Consider the following 18,573-nt stretch of genomic DNA (forward strand, 5'->3'; position numbering starts at 1 on the left):
CACACATTGGTCCCTGTGGCCTCAACCCCACTAGGTTGTCCAGTCCTCCTTGTTGTTTCAGCTGTGAACACGGGAGAGGAATTACTGGTACTACCACTGCACTGATACCACCTTCCTCCCCATCACTGACACCACACACATACTGTACACACGCGCACTCTCAAACACACCACACACACATTGTACTACAATTCTTTGTAATAGTTGACATACTGTATGACCCAAAAAAACATCTCACAGCACCACGCAACAACAGCAATACCGGTAAGCCACTATGTCAATGTCAACTACATAATTGTTTGCAGACCGCAACATTCTCTAAAATGGACTGGTTTAGTGTCAGCTCATCGCTGGCAGACTGCAGATGAATAAATGCAGAGAAATGGAGAACTGCAGAGCAGATACGTGTTATTCTACATGGCTCTTCAGCCTCTATAAACAGACCCTGGATGTGTCTCAAATGCACCCTATTCCCTACCTAGTGCACTACTTTTGGCCTGGGCCTTGGGGAATGGGGTGCCATTTGAGATACAGGCACTGAGTGTCATGTCATGATAACATGTCAGAGTGTGAGGGAGTGTGAGGCTCTGTGGACTGACCCTGACCCTGGGACCCAGATGGTTGGTTTGTCTCTCCTCCCTCGTCCCTGACACCTCACTATTCCTTACCATGCTTTCACTCTCCAGCCCTTGTTTTCACATTCCAATCTGTCCTTAACGACCCACAATGTCTGGCGTATAGTATATACACACAAGCATGCATGCACTTGAGTATGTAAACACAAACACACACCCACAAGCATGCAGACACATACACACACAAACACACACACACACACACACACACACACACACACACACACACACACACACACACACACACACACACACACACACACACACACACACACACACACACACACACACACACACACACACACACACACACACACACCAGGCATGTAGTCTCTCATCCTTCAGACCGTACAGTATAAACATGTTGCTTGATATCTCTATCAACATGGTGTCTTGTCTCTGTCCTACAGATAACATTGTTTTTTAGCTCCATGTTTTGTCATAGTCCAACACATTCCTTAGGAACCTTTAGACCTTACCTGTTGGACTAATCTAGCTGTTTATGTTCATGTGCGTACTGAGGGGTCAAAGTGGCCCCGATAACCTTGACATAGATAGTGGTAGCACTTGATAGCATACCACCCTCAGGGTAATGTATCCGGCAACGTTCTGTTTCACACCGTCAGACACTGTAAAATAACATCCACACATTGAGCAGCCATATACATCCGACAGAATGACTTCCAGGTAGGTAAATAGGGGCCTGTGGTGTTATTCACCATCCTCAGTGTTAGGCTGTGTTTATTAGACATCCCAGGCCCCAAGGGCCACAACTGCTGCTACAGCCACAACTGCTGCCATGCAACAACATTTGAAATAGAGATGATTTACATTTCAAATACTGAAATGCTAGATAAAGGTTACAATCCTTCTTAAGTTTAAAGTCTTGGCAGCGAACAGGAAAGGCAATAATATAGTCCATCTTTCCTGCTGCATACTTTAGTATTGTTTGGACTGACACAGCAGCCATGTCCAAAAATCTGTTTTGAGAAGCTGCTAAATTGATTATTTTGAGATTGGATATTTTTTACCAGTCTGTCTCACGCACAAATGAAACATTCAACGGTGGGATCCAAATATGCAAAAAACCTGCAACTTCACTCATCAATATTCAACGATTACAAAAGCTCCCCCTCCACCCCGCCTTGGGTCCATCCTTGCCAAAACGGCTATCCTGGAGGCGGTGTGGCCGTGCCCAAATGCCCACGCTATGATACTATCCCCATCAGATATATCCTAGTTATACAGGTGTGGACTCTGAGGCACGTGGTCGTCCAGTGGGTTGAGTACGCAGGTGGGGTGTGTGATGCTACGTGTCTGAGACTACACACACACCATCTGCAGAGTTTCCACGTCACACTAATTGCCATCGCAGACCTGACGTACGTCCACCCGCAAGGCTCAAAAAGCTATTTCTGGCACCGTTTGGGGTGTTCTCTTCTCTTTCTGCATACCAAATGATCTGGCCTGGTCTAATCCCCTCGGTGCAGCATGATGAAGGCAGATTTATCTAGCACTGCGTTGCTGGAGCATAGAGAGAGACTAATGCCTTTCACAGGCCTGTATCAGGAGTCAGGACACAATGTGCCCGCTCTGCTCTGCTCTCAAGTCTCAGGTCTTAATTGCTGCAGCCAATGCATTCCCAAACTGTCATTACTGGGATAGATGGAGTATATGGAGGAATATGCAGTCTAATGGAGCTGAGCAGCAGCAGGTCTCAACTCAAGCATACTAAAGAGCCCATTAATCCCTTCTAATTCTATCAAGAATTGAGCTGCAGAGGGATAAGAACCCCACTAAGTTCCAATCCAGAGACTGTCTGTAATGCCATGGAGACCGACCCTGGGAGAAAAGATTATATGCAAAGAAGAAATAACTCCTCTTTCTCCACTGTACAACATTAAGCTGCTTGAAACTGTGCCTTATTATGAGTAGTATTTGGCGGACTATAGAAGTTTCTTGGTCATTACATTACCAGAAAGAAGACCTCAAAGGAAGCCTGGTGGGGGAGTTTTAAATGCCTGGGTGATGTTATCCCATCTGATAGTATGATAGGCAGACAGCAGGTATGATACAGGTGTCCTCTCCACCTCCACTAGACAGGTATGCAGGTGAGCTACGTGCCCGTCTGTCTGCCTGCCAGCCTGCCTGCAGTAACAACCCATCACAGGGTTCCCTACCGCCACACCATTGATTCTGATCGCCCGCCGTAACATCCGCCCATGGAACTATTCTGTTTTTAGACCTGTATTTTATCTGAAAAACAAATGTCTTATCAAATGAATTCCCCAGCCCTAAGTATGTGGAAGAGGGAGAAAGTGTGCTTTATTTTCTTTCAGAATGGAGCGTGGAGACGGTAATGTGTTTTACAGGCTGAGATTAGGGCTCAATCAGCCTCATCTAAATGACCACAGGCCGGCTGGGGCTACTGATGTATGTGTATACTAAACTACAGCCACAACTCACACAGTGGAGAGGGCTGGAACTAGTGAGACCTTTCAGATAGACAGGACACACACCTCAGTTAGTCTGGCCTCTCTGCTCTATGGACTGGAGGGAGAATCGGCCTCCTCTTGTCAATCCCATTCATTTGTTAGTCTTCCCTGTGGCTCAGTTGGTAGAGCATGGTGTTTGCAACACCTGCAGGGTGTGTGCAACGCCAGGGTTGTGGGTTCGATTCCCACGGGGGGCCAGTACAAAAAAACATTTAAAATGCATGAAATGGTATGAAATGTATCCGTTCACTACTGTAAGTCACTCTGGATAAGAGTGTCTGCTTAATGACTAAAATGTAAAAAATGTACAAAAATTTGAACAAGGTCAAAGGGTCACCAAGGAAGACATCCACGGAGCAATCAAGATGTCATGTTTGAGAGGCTGTGTTGTAAGCTTAGTAGAGCACCTACTCTTCTCTCCTGCTCACCCAAAAAGAAAACACACACACACAATGATGACCTAGATAAAAACAGATAGACAACAACATCTTCACAAGCGCAGGCATTTACAGTGCTAAGGAATTAAATGTGTCTCTTAGCAACAGTATTGACACAAAACAGGCCTGACAACCACCGTCACATTCCTTCCCAGCCCGAAGCCCCACACCCAAATCCCTCCTCCCTCTCTCCCCCGTCACCCCTTCCCCACTGCCAACTGCTCCATTACTCCTTCCCTTCATTACTGAACCCCAGCTTCTCCCTTCATCCCGTTCTCCTGCTGCATGCCAGCCCTCCCCTTTCCTCACCTCCATACACACCCATTACTGCAGCCTTCCCTTTCTCTCACTCTGATCTCAGCTGCCTTTTATTCTCCTCACTCAGCCAGGAAGTGGATTGGAAAAGAAAGAGAATAAATAAAAAAGGCCTCCACCTCCCCAGCCCACTATCTAGCCAGGCATCGCCATGGCAGCATGATCCCCAAAAAGCCCAGCACGCTCTGCTGCACTCCAAAAGGATTGAAAGAGAGAGGGAGGGAGAAAGGAGAGAGGGGTGGTGGAGGGAGAAAGTAGGTGTGTTCTTTCCCAGTCAGAAACTAGAGGTGAAGTCACTTGTGACTTTAGAATTCAATATTTTTTGTTGCTCTCGGTTTCACCTCTAACTTCTCCTGAACTAAGCTTGAACTTAATTACTGGCCATGTGTGTGTGACAAACAACTGATTCTTTACTCTGTTGAGCATATAAACAGTCAGATGACAAACATTGTCTCTGTGTAGAAAGAAAAAAAAGTGTGTGAGACATTTTAAAGAATATCAGTGGACAATAGGAGGTCAAAAGATTCAACATTCATTTTATTGGTTTGGTTTTTTGAGTACAGTGGTTATTTTCAGCCATTCTGGCATTCACAGAGAATACAAAAAACACAAAACTGGAAACAAGAAATAGCTTTCTGATAATAGCTCTGGCTCAGTCTAGTCGTTATGACAATAACAACAACTCTGTGTACCTGATCAACAACACAGACACATAACACATAAACGTGAAAAAAAACTGTCCAAAAATGGCACTAATAATACTTTTGAAATTCTGTGTGGTTTATAAAAGGACATATCTATTTACATTCAATTTGAATAATTATCATTTGGAAAAAAACTAAAACATATACCGTATGAGAGTGACATATTAAGAGAAATAAAACACTGATTATTCAAACTTGAGATAAAATATATATAATATCAATTATACTATCAGAGTAGGTTCCATTATGTAGTTCAAGTGCTATTAATAGGAATATACAGGGGACCTCTGCCATAGGCAACACGAGGCAGTCATTTTGGCTCCCCTGTGAGAGTGGCATAACTCAAGGTGCAGCTCAGAGGTCAGGGTAATAGGTCAAAGGTTACAGGGTTCAGTCATAGCTCCGCCTCTGAGACACAGTAATAAGTGGTTAGTAGAGAGTACAGACATGGAAAAGCGTGGGAGTGAAGGGGAGGGGACGTAACCTGGGCAAAGCAGAATTCCACCCTATCACTCCTGGGTAACTTAAGTTAAGATAAGATACTTGGTTTAATACAAAGTGTTCTCTTTTGTCTTTGTCCATGACATCCTCTACTAGTTGCTGTGTAGTTAGAGGGTGAAGGATGGAGAGGGTACTGGTAAAGAGGGCACACGAGGCCAGTGCTTGTTCCTTATTGGTTGCCAGGTTTTGTCACTCCATGCAGCGCTGTTGTTCCATGTAGAGGTCTGAAATAACAGTTCAGTTCTGACTGTCTCCTTTCACACAATGAGACATCAACAGAATTATAGTCAGGGGACGTCAACGAGACATCCACAGAATTATAGTCAGGGGACGTCAATGAGACATCCACAGAATTATAGTCAGGGGACGTCAACGAGACATCCACAGAATTATAGTCAGGGGACGTCAATGAGACAGCCACAGAATTATAGTCAGGGGACGTCAACGAGACATCCACAGAATTATAGTCAGGGGACGTCAATGAGACATCCACAGAATTATAGTCAGGGGACGTCAATGAGACATCCACAGAATTATAGTCAGGGGACGTCAATGAGACATCCACAGAATTATAGTCAGGGGACGTCAATGAGACATCCACAGAATTATAGTCAGGGGACGTCAATGAGACATCCACAGAATTATAGTCAGGGGACGTCAATGAGACATCCACAGAATTATAGTCAGGGGACGTCAATGAGACATCCACAGAATTATAGTCAGGGGACGTCAATGAGACATCCACAGAATTATAGTCAGGGGACGTCAATGAGACATCCACAGAATTATAGTCAGGGGACGTCAATGAGACATCCACAGAATTATAGTCCGGGGACGTCAATGAGACATCCACAGAATTATAGTCAGGGGACGTCAATGAGACATCCACAGAATTATAGTCAGGGGACGTCAATGAGACATCCACAGAATTATAGTCAGGGGACGTCAATGAGACATCCACAGAATTATAGTCAGGGGACGTCAATGAGACATCCACAGAATTATAGTCAGGGGACGTCAATGAGACATCCACAGAATTATAGTCAGGGGACGTCAATGAGACATCCACAGAATTATAGTCAGGGGACGTCAACGAGACATCCACAGAATTATAGTCAGGGGACGTCAAGCTGAAGAAGTGGAGTCCAGCTGATGATGTCATCATCCAGGCTGGTCAGAGGATGACCAACGAAGTGACGACCAATGAAGATAATTTAGAGACACTGACTGACCGTGTGTTTGTGAGAGCTAACCTAATGCACTGCCCACTAACCACCATCACATATAAAACATATTCTACTTAGAACAGGAAAAAATCATTATCATTAGCAGCTTCATCTACGACTCTCATTTGAAAAATAGAAACATTTGTCGTTTTTCATATACAAAAATATCTGTAAAATTACTATGCATATCTCCATGTGGACGGGTTGTACTCTACAGTGATTTGGTGTGTGTGTTTGTGTGTGTGTGTGTTAAATGGTAGTGGGTGTTAGTGAGAGAGAGAGAGAGGTGGCACTGCGTGTGCGTGCGTGTCTTGACGTATTCATCAGAGCATGTGTGTACTTGCTAGAACGCTCTTTACCTGCTCTACCTCTTATCTCATCCCCCTTCCCTTTCACACACCTTCTCTCCCTCCCTGTCCCTCCATGTGCTGCTCACCTCTGCTATCTGACTGTCTCTCTCTCCCTCTCTCTTTCTGTCTTTTCTCCCATCCCCCATCTGTCCAGGTAGGTGAGGAGGGGTGTGTTGGGGCAGGTGGTGCTAGCAGACGGTCTGTTGGCTGGACAGGGGACTCTCCAGAGACATGCTGGTGGGAGACAGGTCTGGACGGTTGTTCTTAAACATGGAGGAAATATAGAAGGCCTGGAGAGAGACACAGATATAACACTGTCCGTCAAACACAGATACATAGAGATGGAACACTGTCCGTCAAACACAGATACATGGAGATGGAACACTGCCCGTCAAACACAGATACATAGAGATGGAACACTGTCCGTCAAACACAGATACATGGAGATGGAACACTGTCCGTCAAACACAGATACATGGAGATGGAACACTGTCCGTCAAACACAGATACATGGAGATGGAACACTGTCCGTCAAACACAGATACATAGAGATGGAACACTGTCCGTCAAACACAGATACATAGAGATGGAACACTGTCCGTCAAACACAGATACATGGAGATGGAACACTGTCCGTCAAACACAGATACATGGAGATGGAACACTGTCTGTCAAACACAGATACATTAAGATGGAACACTATCCGTCAAACACACAAAGACAACTAAGAGAATCCGTCAAACATAAGACAGATATCCCAACCGCCAGAGAGACGGGTTATACTGCTCAGCCTGACCCAGATGAGATCCCACCATATAGGGACTGAATGAGACAAATAAAGACATGTGATGCCCTGTCATTGTTTAGGCAGGCATGGTTGACATTATTTCATCCTGTAAGCCTGACTGACATAGGAGATCATATATCAACACATTTGTTCCCAATCCCACAGCTCCATAGAGCCAGAGGGAGGGGAGAGACAGACACTTACCACCCAGTAGGCGGTGAGGCCTCCCTGGATGAAGCCGGTGATCACGTCGGTGGGGTGGTGGCGGTAGTCGGAGATGCGGCTCAGCCCGGTGTACACGGCTATCATCACCAGCAGGAACTGCAGCAGCGGGCGCAGCAGACGAGCCCCTCGCCATGACAACCGCGCCTGCAGGTAGAACTGGAGAAGGAGAGCAGCGTCACATGATCAGAGCCTTCAAATATGAGAAGTGTGTGTGTGTGTGTGTGTGTGCAGGCACTCTCATGCATTTTTGCATGCGTCTGTGTGTGTGCATAAACTGCAATGTAGTTCGTTCTTTCCACAGTGATCTGGTCACATGGTACATTAAACACAGTTAACACACACACGTCCAGAGAGTAAGGAAGAGGACCTGGCATTAGTCCATCCACACTGGGCTCAGCACCCTAATAAACCTGTCCTCCATCTCATCTTGCCCTCCAGGCCCCATCATTACTACAGTAGAGGAGGAGTGTCAGTCAGGGACCAGACAGAGACTGACAGGGGGGTCAGGGGTTAACTGTAGAGATGCATGGCGCTGTTTCGGAGGTATTCCTCCGGAGGGGAGGGAAGCTGGTTAGGGGGGTTGGCTCACTCTGACTGGAAGCAGGTGTCAGTCTTCTTGCCCTCCAACCCCAGCAGCTGGCCCAGGGCCCTGGCTGCATATCGCTGCAGGTCCCATGGATTCTAAAGGATACAGTCAGTCTGAAGTAGTAGTACTAGCTATACGCCAGGAAGCCACAGATGGGATGGAGGGAAGATAGAGGGAGAAGAGAGAGGGAGAAGAGGAGACAGAATGAAGAATGAGGCCCCCTGTTTTTCTCAGGCCACTCAACTGCTCTCAATGCCTCACTCTCTCTCCCTCTTTCTCTCTGTCCCTTTCTGATAAGTGGGGGTGAGGAGGGGAGGGGTGAGGAGGGGAGGACCTGAGAAATCTATGAACAATGTTTTTGAATGGTGAATCCTCTCCTTTTATCCCGATTGAAATTTAATGAGTTTCATATATATTTCCCATAAATAGTTTTGTGATTATTCCAGTCATATTCCGGACCATTGGAGACTTAATGAAGTGGAGGAATTCCATTTAGAATGTGAATGAATACATTATGGGAACAAATGCTTGAGCCATGATGGGCTTTTGTCTTCCTCTGTCATTTCTCACCCCACAATGTGTTCCTCACCAATGGTCCAGTAGAGAGAGAGAGAGAGAGAGAGAGAGAGAGAGGGAGGAGGGGAGTGGGGTTCTCTTGTTGAAAGAAGCCTGTCGATCTCTCAGCAGGCCCCCCCCCCCCAAACCCCAAACAAGGAGTGCTCTGTCTGCTCTCCATCTCTCCCTCTATTCAGGTTCCCTGTGGAAAACTTCCTCCCTCTCCCTTTTCATTTCAGGCAGGACGGCTTTTGAAAACTTGCTTTTCTCAGAGTTTGCATGTACAATGTGTATATCTGAGTGTGTTTGAATGTCTGAGTGTTTGTGAGTGTGTGTGTGAGTGTGCACTCCATCTCTACAGGGACAAAGCGTCCAATATTTTCTTTCATAATTACAGTGAAAGTTAAAACTGTCAAAGATCATTCTTTCCTTCCTTCAACTAATCTGTAGTAATCCCAGCTAAAGCAGGTGACTTCAAGTGTATAAACGTTACTTGGCAGGTGTGCTGTTCTTTGTCGCCACAGGCACGTGCAAGTGTGTGTGTGTGTGTGTGTGTGTGTGTGTGTGTGTGTGTGTGTGTGTGTGTGTCCATTTGCCAGTGACACTTACCGCCAGGTAGAGCATGGTGTACATGGCAAAAGAGGAATGGCCAGAGAAAAAGGACTTCCTGAAAGATAAAGGGATAACAGGGATGTCAATCATTAACCCAGTTATCTAGTGTCAATATTGCTCCATCTCAATCTATGGTAACTAACATTCATACAAATAGTTTCTCACAAAGACAGACTTTCACTTTGACAAGACTAACGGCGTTTGGGTCTATTCTATCTCAATTTCAGTCTGTGCATGACTTTTCAGGATTGCATAACAATAGAAAAATCTCATATCCAATCCAACTGACAGGAACTGAGCTCGAATTGAGCCCAACTCTGATACACTGAAGCTTGATTCACATTACAGGACCAACCACAACTGCACTGTGCTAGTTCTGATATGTATTTTCACATTGTCCTTTCCAGCACGGTTCCAGCCACTATGGTGGGTGTGTAACCAGGCCAGCTCAGTTTGGCCAGGCCTGGCTTGGCCCTATAGTGTGAATAGGGAAGACGTCTCTCTCGGTACTGACCTGGCCTCCTCCACCATCTTGTGTTTGGGCTGCCTGCAGGTGACCTGGGCCACGTAGGAGCCGGGGACGCAGTTGAGCGAGGCGTATGTCACGTTGCACACCGACAGGAAGTTAGGTCGCAGGCGCCCCACGCTCAGCTTGGCCATGTTGGTCAATGATTGGCCCACGCAGCAGCCGAACAGGAAGCTGCCCAGCTCCTTATAGAGGCAGGACACGTAGTGGTTGCGCACGAAGGCGCGAGATTGCACCTCACGGAATCGAACCCGGTAACACTCGCCCAGCGCAATCTGGCCGGGGAAGAAGAGGAGGAGCAAGAGTTAGAATCAGTCCTCTTCGTAAAAAAGCTGAGCTAGATTCAGGTAGAGAAACGACGCAACACTTTCACGGCGTATTGTAAAAGAGAAGGTTTTCTCAATGGCCTGACTAAATAAAGGGTAAATATTGAATGGCTCATAAATACATCTACTTCCAGGTGAACCTGTTGTCTACTAACAGTGAGTGTGTAAGAGGTGATACTATGTCATGTGTATATACTCAGTAAGATCCTACAGTGTGTAAGTGGTGTGTTGTGTGCCTCACCGTGAGGCCAGTGATGACGATGCCCCCAGCGATGAGCAGTGCGTCAGGGATGGCCTCTCTCTCCAGGTAGGGGTAGGTGATGCTCTGGTCCCCACAGAAGAAACCCCTCTGGTACGGAGTCACCGCCTTCAACTCACACGCAAAGAATGGGATGGAGGCTGGAGAGACAGAGAGAGAGAGGGGGGTTTAGACACAGTTATGAGGGAGATGAAGAAACAGAATAGGAAGAGGTAAAGAGAGGAAAAGATATGAGATGTGTGTGTGTGTGTGTGTGTGTGTGTGTGTGTGTGTGTGTGTGTGTGTGTGTGTGTGTGTGTGTGTGTGTGTGTGTTATATGAGAAAAGAGTAAGAGTGACACATCGCACAGCGAGCCAAGACAAAGAGGTGTCATTGATCCTTGATCCTGTTTTATATGAGAAGGGTTTAGGAGACAGGATATACAGTGGGCTCCAAAATTACTGGCACCCCTGACTGGCAATGCACAAACAATGCTTAAACAAATATAAACAATATAATTATAGAGATAAACTCAAAATACCAACCTGTGAGAAATACTGTACTTTATTAATGTTTCAATGGAACCAACCAAAATTATTTATTGATTTAATTAAAAAGCAGTGTCCTCCAAATCAAGGTTTCACAATTAATGGCACCCTTAAAGATTATTGTGAATAACATTTACCAAAATTAAACCACAAATTAAATTCCACTTATTTAAGTTTATCTAAGTCTTAAGGAACTATATTGAGCCATTACATCATTTCCTGTTTCACTAGGGTATAAAAATGAGGTAACACACATGCAATATCCCACTGTCATCCAACACCATGAAGAAATCAAAAGAACTGGCAGTTGAAAAGAGACAGATGGTCGTAGACCTTCATTAATCTGGTAATGGCTACAAGAAGATCCACAAACGATTGAATATACCACTGAGCACTGTCAGGGCAATTATTAAAAAATAAAAAGATATGGAACAGTTGAAAACCTCACGGGTAGAGGACGCAAATGCATTTTGCCCCCCAGGATAGGAAAGAGGATGGTGAGAGAAGCAACAGAATCCCCAAGAATCACTGTGAAAGAATTGCAGGCCTTGGTGGCGTCTTAGGGTCACCAGGTTTAAAAAATCTCCATCAGATGCCACCTCCACAACCACAGGCTCTTTGGAAGGAAGGGTTTCCAGAAGAAAGCCCTTTCTGACCCCAAGACACAGACACAAGCGCTTGGAGTTTGCCAAACGTCATTTAAATTACGACTGGAAGAAGGTGCTCTGGTCAGATGAGACCAAAATGGAACGTTTTGGTCAGATACAGCATTGGCATGTTTGACGTCGAAACAGATGCATACAAGGAAAGGCACCTCATACCCACGGTGAAATATGGAGGGGGGTCAGTGATGTTTTGGGGCTGTTTTAATTCCAGAGGTCCAGGGGCACTGGTTAAGATTGATGGCATAATGAATTCCACCATGTATCAGGCAATTTTGGCTGACAATCTGGTTGCCTCTGCTAGAAGTCTGGGACTTGGCCATAGGTGGACTTTCCAACAAGACAATGACCTGAAACATACCTCAGATCCACACAGAAATGGTTCTGTGACAACAAAATCAATGTTCTGCCATGGCCATCTCAGTCTCCGGACCTCAATCCAATCGAAAACCTGTGGGCTGAGTTGAAGAGGGCAGTTGATAAGCGCAAACCCAAGAATGTGAAGGATCTTGAAAGGATCTGCATAGAGGAATGGTCCAAAATCCCTCCAAATGTGTTCCATAACCTTGTCATACATTACAGGAAAAGACTCCATGCTGTTATCCTTGCCAGAGGTGGTTGCACTAAGTACCAAATGAGGAGTGTCAATAATTATGAAACCTTGATTTTGGTTACATTTATTTTGCATTAAATAATTGTATGATTTTGGTTGGTTCCATTGAAACATTAATAAAGTACAGTATTTCTCACATGTTGGTATTTTGAGTTTATCTCTCTAATTATATTGATTATATTTTTTTAAGTATTGTTTGTGCATTGCCAGTCAGGGGTGCCAGTAATTATGGAGCCCACTGTTGGCCTGTGTGCAATCTGAGGAGGGGGCAGGTCTTAGGCCTGTTAGTCATCCACTGACTGGATTCAAGATCTCCAAAAGTATCTGGCATTCCTTACATACTGGAGCTCCACCAGAGAGGCTGGAGGAGGGGGAGACAAGAGAGAGAGACAGAGATGACAGTGCAGAATGAAGGATTATTCAGGAGGAAAGGAGAACAGAGGAGACAGAGAGTCTATTACACAGAAAATGACAAAGTGGTGAAAGCCAAAGGGTTTTACAGTAAACTAATAGCCAGGCTACAGTATAGACTACACCGTGACAGTAGAGACTTCCAATAGCGAGGGAATAGAGTAGTCTTTTGTGTCCAATAATAAGGGCATAGAAATAGTGTAGTGTGGCACAGAGACGCACAAGGAGCGTACAACATTAACCATTAACTACCACTGTATTGGCAGAATATTTATTAAATCAATGCAGTAACACATTACCTTCTTATTTTAAGGTTTGTTAATACTGTATCAAGTTAATTTCCTGGTTGGCTAACCAATTAAAAGTTTGTGTGTAAGGAAGGCGTAAAGGAGGGTGGTCAAGGTCTTGCTTTCTTAAGCAAACAAACCTCGCTGCAGCCTGCCCTGCCGCTGGTGAAAGTTCATTGGGTAAAGATTGTGCAACCTCGTTATGATACTGGCACCAGTCACACAGCAGGGAGCATGAAATCAAATTCAAGGCTAGATCTGAAATTAAATCTACACCACTATACTCACTCTGAACTTCCAAACTACCCTTGTAGTTCCTCTCTCTGCTCCCCACAGCCCCTCTAGCCCATCATGTAGTCCCCTATCCCATGCCCCCATAGCCCTCTCCCCCATGGAACAGGGAGAGCATGGGACTAATAATTAACCTCTCCCTCACTATAGAGCCTGGAACTGGAACGGGCCCAGGCAAACACTGCTGCAGCCAGGAAATCTCAGAGAGACTACGTGACAGGAGGATAGGACAACTCACAGGCCATTAGAGACTGTAGATCAACAGTAGCAGACGGGAATAGGACATGGCTCACTGACCTTCAGTGTGACTTTCTGTGGCTCTACAGAGTTCAACAGGTTTCAGTCTACCTGCACTATATAACCACGAATACTCTGCAGATATATCTCACCCACAGTACCAGTCAGTCAATCATAAATACTACAAAAACAGATCCATACAGCCACCCTTTCACCCCAAGACATACAGTTAAGAACCTACACACATATCAATGTACCTAAGGGCCAATACAATTTAGGAATGAAAAAACGAGGAAGTAGTGTAGCGTCATTGGCTTATAAGCAGGGTAAAGTTACTGTAGTATACAGCAAATGTCTGCTTGTGACCTTTGCTAATACTGGAAGTATGTGTTTGTCAGAGAGAAAGACCAAACACAGATAACGACATATCCTCTGGTTAAGAGAAGGCACGGGAGGGCCAGAAAGACAGAAGAGGAGAGGAGAGGAGAGGAGAGGAGAGGAGAGGAGAGGAGAGGAGAGGAGAGGAGAGGAGAGGAGAGGAGAGGAGAGGAGAGGAGAGGAGAGGAGAGGAGAGGAGAGGAGAGGAGAGAAACACGTTGCAGGCAGATAGCAGAGGCTCTGACGACAGCAGAGAGAGAGAAGAGATAGACGCAGGGAGAGCGAGAAAAAAGCTAGACGGAGGGGAGAGAGCGAGAGAGATAGTGCAAACATCTCACCTGACCCTGATCTCTGCCTGATCTACTTCTCCTGCCAGAATCACATGCTCCTCATTTCAGACGCATTTAGACCACACACACACACACACACACACACACACACACACACACACACACACACACACACACACACACACACACACACACGAGATACACACACGGCACGTACATAAACACAGCATGGCGTGCGACTCCAAGCTGCAGCCCTCTACAGAGCCTCTGACATCACGCAAGGGCCTAACTCCAGACCACCGTAGAAAAGCCAGATCTCTCCCAGAGAAGTGAGAGAGAGTGGCTGTCTTGAGTTGGTAAGGACCCAATACCATGACTCAGTACAAAGACAGAGATGAAGGTAAATATGTTGTATATGCATCAGGAGGCCTTACTTAGGTACTTAAAGGGGTAGACAAGGATTTTGGCAATGAGGCCCTTTATCTACTTTCCCAGAGACAGATGAACTTGTGGATATAGTTTATGTGTATCTGCATGCAGTTTGAAGAAAGTTGTTAAATGGCATTAGCAGCTTGTGAAACTACCTCTAAGTTCCTTCATACTGGACACAGATACATACAAATGCAATCCACAAGTTCCTTCCACTCTGGGGAAGTAGATAACGGGCCTCTATCCCTTTAAGTGTCTTTGAAGGCCTTCCAGCTTCCTTTGATGAACTGACCCCCCCCCCCCCCCCCCGCTGGGTTCAGTCAGGTGAATATAATAAAGACATGATTACTGAGGTCTAATCAGGTTAAATATTCTGGAGGAGGAGAATCGTCTAAGAAATGTGTTTACTGAATAGACTGTGGGTCACAGATGATATGGGTTGATGATATGGGTTGGCCTGGCTAGAAACCCTGATTTTGTTTACTTGGTGGTTCTGGGTAGAGGTTGAGCGATTGTGATTTTTCATCGCCGATACCGATTATTGGGGCCCAAAAACCCCGCTACCGATTAATCGGACGATTTTTTTCCCCCATGTATTTGTAATAATGACAATTACAACAATACTGAATGAACACTTATTTTAACTTAATATAATACATCAATACAATCAATTTAGCCTCAAATAAATAATGAAACATGTTCAATTTGGTTTAAATAATGCAAAAACAAAGTGTTGGAGAAGAAAGTAAAAGTGCAATATGTGCCATGTAAAAAAGCTAACGTTTAAGTTCCTTGCTCAGAACATGAGAACATATGAAAGCTGGTGGTTCCTTTTAACATGAGTCTTCAATATTCCCAGGTAAGAAGTTTTAGGTTGTAGTTATTATAGGAATTATAGGACTATTTCTCTCTATACCATTTGTATTTCATATACCTTTGACTATTGGATGTTCTTATAGGCACTTTAGTATTGCCAGTGTAACAGTATAGCTTCCGTCCCTCTCCTCGCCCCTACCTGGGCTCGAACCAGGAACACATCATCAACAGCCATCCTCGAAGCATCGTTACCCATCGCTCCATAAAAGCCGCGGCCATTGCAGAGCAAGGGGAACAACTACTCCAAGTCTCAGAGCGAGTGACATCACCGACTGAAACGCTATTAGCGCGCACCCCGCTAACTAGCTAGCCATTTCACATCGGTTACACCAGCCAAATCTCAGGAGTTGATAGGCTTGAAGTCATAAACAGCACAATGCTTGAAGCATTGCGAAGAGCTGCTGGAAAACGCACAAAAGTGCTGTTTGAATGAATGCTTACGAGCATGCTGCTGCCTACCACCGTTCAGTCAGACTGCTCTATCAAATATCAAATCATAGACTTAATTATAACATAATAACACACAGAAATACGAGCTGTTGGTCATTAATATGGTCGAATCCGGAAAGTATCATTTAGAAAACAAAACGTTTATTCTTTCAGTGAAATACGGAACCGTTCCGTATTTTATCTAACGGGTGGCATCCCTAAGTCTAAATATTGCTGTTACATTGTACAACCTTCAATGTTATGTCATAATTATGTATAATTCTGGCAAATTAATTATGGTCTTTGCTAGGAATAAATGGACTTCACACAGTTCGCAATGAGCCAGGCGGCCTAAACTGCTGCATATACCTTGACTGCTTGCACGGAACGCAAGAGAAGTGACACAATTTCCCTAATTATAAGAAATTAATGTTAGCAGGCAATATTAACTAAATATGCAGGTTTAAAAATATATACTTGTGTATTGATTTTAAAGAAAGGCATTGATGTTTATGGTAAGGTTTGGTGCAACGACAGTGCTAAATCATCACCCGTTTGGCGAAGTAGGCTGTGATTCGATGCGAAATTAACAGGCACTGCATCGATTATATGCAACGCAGGACACGCAAGATAAACTAGTAATATCATCAACCATCTGTCCCCGAGCTGACAAGGTAAAAATCTGTCGTTCTGCCCCTGAACAAGGCAGTTAACCACCGTTCCTAGGTCGTCATTGAAAATAAGAATGTGTTCTTAACTGACTTGCCTAGTTAAATAAAGGTGTAAAAATATATATATATTTTTAAATCGGCCAAATCGGTGTCCAAAAATACCGATTTCCGATTGTTATGAAAACTTGAAATCGGCCCTAATTAAATCGGCCATTCCGATTAATCGGTCAACCTCTAGTTCTGGGTCATGAGAAAACTCCAAAAGTGTGAGGTACCCTAGATCATTCACAACACAAAAACATTTGGAACATGAACCCCCTGCTTTGGGTTAGTCCTGTAGAAATCAGCACGGAGCATCACTGTGGTATTCAGTTCCCCAGACATACCCCCTGGTGAACACCCTGTACACGCAGGATGAGGGGTTGCTGGTCCCAAACCCATTTCAATCAGAATCTCTCTCTAACCTTAATCCTCTTAACAATCTAGGTGTGTATTTATGCCTGAGCTGGGAAATAGAGTGAAGAGACTCAAGAGTGAGATATGCCCTAAACCATGGCACTGCAAGTTAGTGCTAGAGGCGTCACTACAGACCGTGCTTTGATTCCAGGCTGTATCACAATTGGCCGTGATTGGGAGTCCCATAAGGCGGCGCACAATTGGCCCAGCGTCATCCAGGTTAGGGTTTGGCCGGGGTAGGCCATCATAAATAAGAATGTGTTCTTAACTGACTTGCCTAGTTAAATAAATAAATACAAATACTTGACAAAATACTCCAGTGGCCGCTCTAACAATGAAAAGACATTTCTTAAAAGATGGAAAAGAGTCGGAATGGGGGCAAGATCAGGTGGGACCATTCTAGCTGTAAATGTAAATGTAGCTAATGAGAGGCCAGATATGCATGTGAACATCAGGCACAACGGTTTCCACTAGCTACCACAGCCACAAAGTCAAAATGGTCTATGTCGTAAAAATTCATGAAAACAAAAATTGGATTTTTGGTTTTAATTTAAAGGGCCATTTCAAAAAGCCACCTGCTGCAGAAGACACATTTTGGGCCCAGTTATGTCTCTCACTTCACCGCTTCCTCTCTGCCTAAGCTCATCTTAACCCTGGCTGAAGAATGAACCCATCACACCTGTTAAGATCCAGAATTAACCAAATGACTGTGCCCAAACAGGGTGGTCTGATCCAATGGCCCATTGACCCACACTGTGACAGGAAGTCACCTTTGACCCAGATGTTAATATTAGTGTGCAGCAGCTGCCTTCTGTCAATGTGACAGTCTGGCAGGGCCAACCAACCCACCCATGGTACTTACACAGGCACGTACTGTACCACGCTCCTTAAAACCAAATCGTCTGGGTCAAGCAGGTCAAGGACTAGTGACCGGAGCTAATATATTTCAATACAGTCCACTTAAAGAGAAAGATGTGGTTTTCATTTTATTCGTTTAACACAGACTTCTCACAGAAGGGTCGGTCCATATGATTTCAGTCCCTTTCTGGCTGCTCCCCTTTTGATTTGAACCAAACCTTTCATACATGTTTGCCCATGTTGGAAGTGGTCAAAAGGGGACTTATTTGGACCTGAATGCCAAAACATTCAGGAGATGGAGGTTCTCAAAGTTGACCCATTTTTCATACCCCACACTACCATGAGACATTCATGTCTTCATCACTGAAAAATAGAAACAGTTGAGTTTGATATAATTTTAAAGCTCAAACTATTCTATGCTTTCTTGAAAACAAGTTTTTAATTTAAAAACGGTAATTTTCTAAGCATTAACATTGATTATCAAAAATATAATAATCTCACAAATGTTGTAGCTTTGACCCTATTTTACATCTGATGTTTTTGTGTTGTGCCCATCATTGGTTGACAGCATACTCTTGAATACAGGCTGGGTGTCATTTCAATCACAGAAATATAATTC

General features: G+C 44.6%; 1 protein-coding gene and 1 pseudogene across 2 annotated transcripts in view; both read right to left on the bottom strand.

The window, feature by feature from the left end:
- Window positions 1-4,401: 4,401 nt before the first annotated feature.
- Window positions 4,402-6,252, bottom strand: LOC106606843 (DNA-directed RNA polymerase II subunit RPB1-like). Its single transcript, XM_014203226.2, has 2 exons — window positions 5,451-6,252; window positions 4,402-5,378 (listed from the first exon to the last, which is right to left on the bottom strand). The coding sequence occupies exons 1-2, from the start codon at window positions 6,250-6,252 to the stop codon at window positions 5,257-5,259; spliced, it is 924 nt and encodes a 307-aa protein (XP_014058701.1). The 3' UTR covers window positions 4,402-5,256.
- The window catches only part of LOC106606828 (phospholipid phosphatase 3-like), a 34,329-nt pseudogene continuing 20,157 nt past the window's right edge, over window positions 4,402-18,573 (bottom strand). Inside the window, exons 2-6 of the transcript XR_006770185.1 lie at window positions 10,522-10,679; window positions 9,943-10,229; window positions 9,426-9,483; window positions 7,655-7,831; window positions 4,402-6,953 (exon numbers count right to left, since the gene is read on the bottom strand). The product of XR_006770185.1 is annotated as a phospholipid phosphatase 3-like (transcript). The remainder of the gene's footprint in view (window positions 6,954-7,654; window positions 7,832-9,425; window positions 9,484-9,942; window positions 10,230-10,521; window positions 10,680-18,573) is intronic.

This window comes from Salmo salar, chromosome ssa06, assembly GCF_905237065.1.
Source record: "Salmo salar chromosome ssa06, Ssal_v3.1, whole genome shotgun sequence".
NCBI lineage: Eukaryota > Metazoa > Chordata > Actinopteri > Salmoniformes > Salmonidae > Salmo > Salmo salar.

What these genes read in the sequence shown, in the direction of transcription:
- LOC106606843 (XM_014203226.2), bottom strand. Translation starts at nt 6,252, where the DNA reads ATGATGACATCATCAGCTGGACTCCACTTCTTCAGCTTGACGTCCCCT. An exon ending in GGATGTCTCGTTGACGTCCC is followed by an intron (nt 5,379 to 5,450) that starts CTGACTATAATT and finishes CGTTGACGTCCC; the next exon opens with CTGACTATAATTCTGTTGAT.